Source organism: Amphimedon queenslandica, unplaced genomic scaffold, assembly GCF_000090795.2.
Source record: "Amphimedon queenslandica unplaced genomic scaffold, v1.1 AMPQUscaffold_12985, whole genome shotgun sequence".
NCBI classification, from domain to species: Eukaryota; Metazoa; Porifera; class Demospongiae; order Haplosclerida; family Niphatidae; genus Amphimedon; species Amphimedon queenslandica.
In genome coordinates this window covers 14,098-23,317 of record NW_003546779.1, presented here as the reverse complement: position 1 = coordinate 23,317, position 9,220 = coordinate 14,098, and the positions used below count along the sequence as shown (strand labels likewise).

The 9,220-nt window shown below is 34.6% G+C and overlaps 1 protein-coding gene across 1 annotated transcript in view; it reads right to left on the bottom strand.

Moving 5' to 3' along the window:
* LOC100636252 (NADPH--cytochrome P450 reductase-like) overlaps window positions 1–7,084 on the bottom strand; it is a 40,365-nt gene extending 33,281 nt beyond the window's left edge. Inside the window, 2 exon segments of the mRNA XM_020002058.1 lie at window positions 5,696–5,848; window positions 6,839–7,084. Of these exon segments, the coding sequence (XP_019857617.1) occupies window positions 5,696–5,848; window positions 6,839–7,084 (399 nt within the window).
* Between the last annotated feature and the right edge of the window lie 2,136 nt (window positions 7,085–9,220).

Below are 9,220 nucleotides of genomic sequence, written 5' to 3'. Positions count from 1 at the left end.
ACCATGGTTCATCTAGTGAATAAACACCAAAAAACAACTAGATGTATAAGCTAAAAATTGAAGTTGTGATTTGTGACTATTACTATCCTACCTCCTGTGACCCAGTAAAGTCTTCCAGTACTATCCTTGTATACTAACTCATTCAAAAATTGTTTATTTCTATTTTGTTCCTGACAATTGAAAAATAATAGCAAGAATAATTCTATTAACAATTCAATTTTTAAGTTTGTGCTAAACAAACTTTGTGTAGGCAAAGTAAATGCATGTACCAGTATTTAAAGTTGTAGTGACAAACAAGAATGAAAATGACAAAATAAAAAATACCTTGTAAGCTTGCACCTACATAATGTTATTTTTCTGCCTTGCATTCTCTTACACAAATATTATTTTGACATTAAAAGTTTGCTTTTCACTATCGTAAGTGCTTAAAGTTTATCAAATAATAGTATATGAATTCAGTGTATGTAGTTATTGTGATCGCTGTATCAAGTTTAAAGAGCTCAGATAAGTCATAAGTTAAAACTAAAAATGGAAGAAAAGGATAGATGTTTCAGTGACTTTTCATCAGCAGCTCAACCAAATCAGGAAAATGTATATGAAATGATGGATACTAATACTTATGTAAGTTATGTGACACGGGCTGATACTCAACAGTCTCAACCAGTAGAGGCAGCAATAAAGAAGGAAGCAAAGCAGTCAACATGGAGTAAACCCTTTGTTGTTATCACAGTATTACTATGCATCATATTGGTAATACTGGTGGCTATGCTTTGCTTAATGCTAACTCAAATGCATGCAAGTAATGCTAATGCTTCAACTGCGGCTACTGCTAACACAAATAACTGTCCTGACTTTGACGAATGGGCTAATGGTGTTGTCTCTAAAGTTAACAGCAGTGTAACACAGAGCCTTCCTGACTTTAATGAATGGGCTAACGGTGTTGTCTCTAAAGTGAACAGCAATGTAACACAGAGCCTTCCTGACTTTAATGAATGGGCTAATGGTGTTGTTTCTAAAGTTAACGGCAATGTAACAGGGAGCCTTCCTGACTTCAATGAATGGGCCAACAGTGTTGTCTCTAAAGTTAACGGCAATGTAACACAGAGCCTTCCTGACTTTAATAAATGGGCTAATGGTGTTGTCTCTAAAGTTAACAGCAATGTAACACAGAGCCTTCCTGACTTCAATGAATGGGCTAATGGTGTGGGACAGAACACCCTTCAACTATTTCAGAACAATACAAACTTCACTGAACTTGATAAGCAAATCTTACAAACTACAAGAAATTTGGCACAAAAGCTAATAGACATTGTCAATGCTCTCTCTAATCTACAAGACACCAGTACCTCTACTGCTGGAGTGGTTGATGATATACTACTAATAGCACAGGAACTATTAGTGCTACACAATGACTCAACTGCTTTACCTACCTCTTGTAAAGAGATTAAGGAGAGACAACCCCGTAGTCCATCAGGTGTGTATCTACTACTGTCAAATACTAGTTCTACTTATACTGCTTACTGTAATATGGAGGAGTTATGTAATTCTATTGGTGGATGGACAAGAGTAGCATATCTGGATATGACTGATGCTACACAGAACTGTCCTCCTGGGTTTGGTCTGTACCAGTCAGGAGGAGTTAGAGCTTGTGGTAAGCAAACACGACAAAGAGGTTGTATATCAGTTCAGTTCCCATCTTATAATATCAGTTATTCTCAGGTGTGTGGTAGAGTAACAGGGTATCTATTTGGTTCTATTGATGCTCTTAGCAGTGCCCTCGATTTCGATGGTGTGAGCATCACTCAAGGACCTTCACGTCAAAAAGTCTGGTCACTAATAGCTGGTCAAAGTGAAATAGGCTCTTCATGTCCATGTAGTACTGGAAGCTCTGGATCTGTGCCAGCTTCTATTGGTAATAACTACTTCTGTGAATCCGGTGTTCCTCATAGCAGTCCATCACAGATTCTCTACACATCTGATCCACTATGGGATGGTCAAGGTTGTGGTTCTGATGAAGCACCTTGTTGTAATGTTCCTGGTATCCCATGGTTTCACAGAGACTATGGTAGCACTACCACTACTGACTATATTGAGTTGAGGGTGTGTGCTGATGCTGGTGATGAAGACAGTCCTGTTAGTTATTATGAGATTTATGTTAAGTAGTAAAGTGCATGTGTGTGTATGTGTGACTCTTAGTATAGAACAGTGTGATAGTTACAAATGTTTTCCTTAAGTTATCTTATACATGTACATGTACATGTAGTACAAACATTTTGGAGTGTTATTTTCTTTACCAGTATTAATTTTGTTGAAACTTAGTTTATTGCATGCAGTCTACACGAAGACACTGCTACACAATTGTGAAAGGGACCTCTATGGCTTCACTTCCTGATACGTCACTGATAAAATGATATTCATCGCCAATAGCTTATGAATATAATTAAAATCATTTAAAATTTGAATCACGTGTAGCTGATAAGCTGATAATTAGGCAATTTCTGAAAAACATAGCAAGTTTGAGGGGAATTTTACCTGAATAAAATAAGACCCAGCAACTAAGGAGTCTCACAATGTATTAAGCAAAGGTAAGTACAGTACCAGACCCTTTGGCAAAAATCCAGCACCCCTGTGAATCATTTGCACAAAAATCAAAGTTGCTTTGTGGTTAAAAAGTGAAGATGGTGGCTGTGCAAGTAGATGTGTATCTTCTAAACAGAAGCACAGATGAAGCTCATTCTTGATAATAGCAAGGAGGAGAGTTGGTTCTATCTGTATATGGTAAAATAAGGAGAATAAGGTAATATTCAACATTGCCTATGATCTTTCTTTAAAGCCATTAGGCACAGGATTTATCATTCTGTGCATCTCCGTAAAACTCCATTTTTATGGCAGTGGCTATTTCTACCACTCACATAACATAACTGGAAACTCCTAAAATGCCTAGGAAACACTCTAAAATTAAAAAAAACTAAACCTAAACCAACCTTGGGGACTCCTAAAATGAGTAGGGACGCTCTAAAAAAACCGCCACCCTAAAACAATAGCCAACTAGGGGACTCCTAACATAAGTATGGGACATAGCTAAGTACTAGTAAGTACTAAGTAGTAAAAAAAATTAAAAAAAAAGATTATTGCTGGATTCAAACCAGTGCACATAGGTAAATCCAGCCACACGCCTTCCCCACTGAGCCACCATGAACCTGCTGCCTCAGTGATGCACATTTGTCATATTTATATTGATTGTATGCTTAAAAACCGGAGTTTTACAGAGGTCTGCAAAATGATAAATCTTGTATCTAATGGCTATAATCTTTCTTTAAGTCCACCATATTGAAAAATGGGTGTGGTCACGCCCTTAAAAGGTGTGGTTTTGCAAAATTTTGTGGCGCGCTTTGTGTGGTGCATAGCTTGCCCGGCCAAAATCCTGCCTATGGAAAAATCCTCCAAAAATCCTGCCTACGCCCCTGTATATGATGTTCTCATTCAGGTGTAGTTGCTGTTCTGCATACTGTATATAGCTGGTATATTCTGTCAGAGTTTAATTTCTTTCTTTTTGTTCTCATTCTTTGTGGAACAAATAATGAAAAATGCATTTCCTCAATGCCACATTTAGAAAATGGCTGCTCAGAATGAAAATAAAACGAACGAAAATTTCTAATCCTGCTTAGAACAAACATTTTTCAGTGAAATATACCCCCTATACGGTACAGTACACATCTGTTGTAAATCAATTTATTGGCTACTTGTTAATTTGAGACTCTCTATTCTAAGCAACCTTTTGGCAGCTCTATACTTTTACTAATGTTGTATGAAAAATAATAATAATAAGTTGAAGTTTGTGATTGCCTTTGAGAAGAGGATATGATATATTGTATTATAAGTAAACTACACTTATGACTTGTGTAACTTGTCAGCTGCTTACATTGTAGCTCCTTCCTTACTGTACAAACTATCAACTGTGTCACAATGTATAAAAAAGAACAATAATTAATGATTATTCATAATGCATTGTCTTTAAAATTACTGGCATTGTATCTTTTTACTTAGTTCACAGTTAGAATATTCTTTGGATGGATACAAGAAAAGGCTTTATTCTGTTGTGAGCTTTAGTTCTAGACCAAATTTCCTTTGTGGCTCTTGCAGTAGTCTAGGTGTGGTTTATGGTTTAAGTTACATGTACCTCATGGATTAGCAAAACAATTAGGGCATTTGTCACAAGAAATCACCTTTAGTAAGTATATATGTCTACCATTAGTTGTGTTGAAATGTATACTAAATGTTAGAAATTACTTTTCTTTTTATTGTATTTTATAGCAATAAAAATTGACCAACTAAAAGTGATAGGCACTTTAATAAAGAATAGATACATGTATGTCAGTGATTTTTATTAGCAGCTCAACCAAATCAGGAAGATGCATATGAAATACTGGATATTAATACTAACATAACATCAACTGATACTCGACAGTCTCAACCAGTAGAGGAAGGAAGCAAAGCAGTCAACATGGAGTAAACCCCTTTTTGATACACAGAACTGTCCTTCTGGGTTTGGTCTGTACCAGTCAGGAGTTAGAGCTTGTGGTAAACAAACATTACACAATGGTTGCATATCAGTTCAGTTCCCATCTAATGATATCAGTTATTCTCAGGTGTGTGGTAGAGTAACAGGATATATATTTGGTTCTATAAATGGTCTTAATAGTGCTCAGGATTTTGATGGTGTTAGTATCACTCAAGGACCTTCCCGTCAAAAAGTCTGGTCATTCATTGCTGGTCAAAGTGAATTAGGCTCTTCATGTCCATGTAATAATGGTAGTTCTGTATCAGTGCCAGCTTCTATTGGTAATAACTACTTCTGTGAATCAGGTGTTCCTAGTATAGCAGATTCTCTACACATCTGATCCACTATGGGATCGTCAAGGTTGTGGCTCTCTTGAGTCCCCTTGTTGTAATGTTCCTGGTATCCCATGGTTTTACAGAGACTATGGTAGCAATACCACTACTGACTATATTGAGTTGAGTGTGTGTGCTGATTATGATGATGAAGACAGTCCTGTTAGTTATTATGAGATTTATGTTAAGTAGTTAAATGTGTGTGTCTTAATAGAATAGTGTGATAATTACTAATGTTTCTTTATCTTAGTATATACAAGTACAATGCTAAGTTTTATTTTTGATTAATTCATTTTGATTTATTTCAGTACATTATGCAGAACAGTGTGATATTTGACACTATAGTATAGTTGTGATAACTCATTCAACCAAATTTGTCTTATAACTATTCTTGTCAGCAAAAATTCACTACTAAGCATTAACACACCATTTGAACCGTCAAATTTCATTTCCTGATTTTCAACAAAAACTGAGGTTCTCCCTATAAGCTCCGGTGGCGTACCCAAGGTAAAGCAATGATATTAAATAAAAATGATTTACAGAAGAACTAATACCAGCACTAATAAACGCAATGCCATTGGTGGATTGAAAACAATATTTAAATTTCATAAATAAGCTAAAGAATACATGTACTATATACAAACAGTGCTAGCCCAACCACTCAATAGCTTAGCAATGAACAATACTAATACAGAATGATACAATAACATGTACGTGTACATGTAACTTAAGTGCATGTAATTATGCATCATTCTACACTACTTATGCATGTACATGTAGTAATTTAAAATGATGAGCTAACCGTATATTTTAGTCCTTGAAGATTATCAGTAGTTTCTTTTAACCAGTCAAAAAATTCCTGAGCATTATCAGTTGGGTCTCCCTCTCCATAAGTGGCCATTACAAAAATAACAAGTGATCCTTCAACTTCCTGTCCTACTCTAGTAAGGTCATCCTAAAATAATAATAAAGTAGTACAATTATTATAATTAAACAACAACATAAAATAAAAGATATATTGATAATAATCAAATAATCATAGCTAAAGGTAGCTCCTAAACAGTGGATTGGTGCACTATTAATTTTCACTGAAATACATTTTAATTCAAAAATTTGCAAAAAGGTCAGTACATGTACATGTGTTTTTGGTCCCATAATTCATCAAAATCTGCTCAAACATTCTACGTAACATTAAGACATCAATAAATTATGTCTTGGACAGTATAATATCAATAGTAATATTTCAGAGTCTATGATTTGAAGCTTAATGCCTAACATTAGTGGAATGAACTTTCTAAGTGAGAAAATGCCGTATAGCACAAAAATTTGGAGGGACAAAAATTTGGCGAATTTGGCGAATAGAGTTTCATTCGCCAAAATAAAAACCGCCATTTTGAGCCTTTACACGCATGCTCAATGGCACGTGGCCACTAATTCGCCAAATTAAAATCTGCCAATAACCAAAATTTAGCAATTCGCCAAATTTTACTCCCTCCAAAATTTCCGGCTATATGGTACTGTATGACTAGAATGCAAACCCCATAACTCCAAATTTTCATTAGTCAAAACTTTCGTCATAATCTTAATTTGTCAAAATTAATTTTCGTTAATAGAATTTTTGTCATTTCTGTTATAAATCCGCATACCACCCACGTGGAGCAAAAATTTTTTCAAAAAAATGCCTCATTATATTGATGAAATTTTGACTAACAAAAATTTGCAGCTATGCGCTACCAAATAAAAACTAAAATACCAAAAATCTGACAAAAACAGGCTCAAACTTTATACATGGCATAAAGTGACAAGGAGATTGACTTCTAAAAGGCAAAGCTTTTAATTAAAAGAAGTTTTCTACATGAACATACATGTAGCATCTACATACAACCCAATGTATGTACAAAACATTGGGGTAATGTCAATCCGAATCAATGATTAAGATCCTTACCCAGTCAGTGCAGTCCTCAGGGTCAAAGGTCATGGCTGGTAGTCCTAAACGAGATGAGTCCTTTGCTAATCTATTAGAGAATTCTTCCCCAGTACCAGTTTGAGACCCATACAGAATCAATACCCTTTTCTTTCGGGTTTTCATTTTATCAATAAAACTACCAGACGTACTCAGTGAGGAGGAATAAACAGGAGAAGAAATCTGTTTTATACCAATAGAGAAAAAGAGAAATTCATGAACAGTCATTAGACTTGATCCATTAATACTATATTTTGACAAAAAGCAGTCATTTACATGTATATAATTAGAATAACTTCATAAAATGTTACATTGAAATTTTAAAATTGTTTTTCATTTTTGTGCTCACCCTAAATTATAAATTTTATAAGCCAGACTAGTCTGGGCATGAGACTAAAGCCAGACTCAAGACACAAAAATAGAGGATATGCATGTTAAGTACATGCATATTCATAACTTTTAAAAACTGTATATCCAACCCACACAGAAAATTGGCTGCCATGTTGGACGTCAAGTTTTCAATGGGGAAAACATTTTCTTGCCTTGCTACCTTCTTGAGGCCTTTTTTGTAAGCTTAGAAAGCATCCTAAGGATTTAATGGGGTCTAGTAGTCACCTGAAAGACTGCTATCAAGAAAATTAAATTTTATACTTGTAAGTTATTACGGTATGCAATATTTCATTTTGCAATGAATATACCTTAGGGTGGGTATTAATTGCAACACTTAATTTTAGCGTTTGTACTTAAAAACGCTAATTCAACCAGACGCTAATAATACTTCTAATGTACTTGTGTAAACAAGTAAGATAGGCAAGATCTGTAACAAGATAACAGAAGATAGGGTGATCTTTTCAAGTGTTCTGTTCTTAAATGGATTCATTGGGCTTCTTGAGTTGTATTATGCTTTTAAATGGGAGTTTCGATCACCATTGGTTTTTTCGTATTTTCGCTAATATTACATTTCGCTAAATCAGGGTCCCCTTGAAAACGCTAAAATTTAAGAGCGCAATTAATACCCACCCTAAGGTACTTATCACGCATATCCTCTAATAGTGTGCATAATTATTATTCATCATCCAAAGCAGGATTTACAACAGTCAAAAAAATGTAAACGGCAAAACATAACCTAAAACCATGTGCGTCTACGTAAAATATATTGCACTTATATGTAACCATGTACACATTATGGCATCGTCTCATGATGAAGAGTCTTATTTTAGTTACCTGAATGTCTTTTTATTAGGAGTCTTTATTCTTGTCCTTTTCCTGATAGTCAGAAAGTTTAGGAGGAGAGCAAGAGGAGATGACGAGAGTAAAAAGCTGCAAATTAATCCAGTGTGATGTTGAATGGGCGTGGCTCTTAAATTAATAGAGGAGTGGCTGACCACGTGTAGCTCCAACCAGCTAAGAGAGATAGATCTCTATTGCTAAAGACTACAACTTACTACGTCTTATAAAACTACATTGAGGACTCTACGCTGACATTAGAGCTATGAACCTTATGTTTTAATGGTAAGGATTGATATGTGTAAAGTCTGTTACTGAACAGTGTATTTTTTAATTTAAAAGGGAATGTTTATGTATTTTTGGCTCAATAATGAAACAAATGGGGTGCCACCACATACATACATGTATATCGTCTAGTGCAAAATTTTTAAGATTGAAAATTTCACAGATTTTGTGATTCTTTGAAGATTCACAAAAATTAATTGCATGAAAGTCAATTTTTTACAGAACAAGATGGCAGAAGACATAAATTTGCAAAAATTAAATCTGCAAAATAGATTTTAAGTAATTTTGCAAAATTTGTTGTAATTATTAAAATGGAGAATTCTATCCTTTTCATTTTTGACAGGAGCTTTGGCCCAATTTTTGAGCAAATTCAAATGTAAAAAAACAAAGTTGATTAGAATCAGTTAGTACATGTATCAGAAAAAAATATAAAAATGGAAAATTCTCTCCTTTTCAGTTTTGAATTATTTGGCCAAAATTAATCCCTTGGTGTATTAGAGGGACTTTGACCTGATTTTTGAGCAACTAAAAAAATTAATAAAAATCCAATTTTGATTGAAATTAACTAAAGTTGATACACAACATAAGGATATGTATATATGTATCATAAAAAAGCAAAATTTTTTCTTAGTGATTTTTGTTGAAATACCCTATACAGCCCTAGTCTTTGGCTAATTTTTGAGAAATTTAACAATCCACTATGCCAAATCCTGTGGGAAACCCTGTAGCTCTTTTAGAGCTAAGCCAGATTTACAATATTACGCTAGGCCAACGTACCATCAATTTTTAATCAAAAGCGTGGGCAATTTGACCTTTTGGCGCATGCTTCACACTGGAGTTGAACCAGATTCA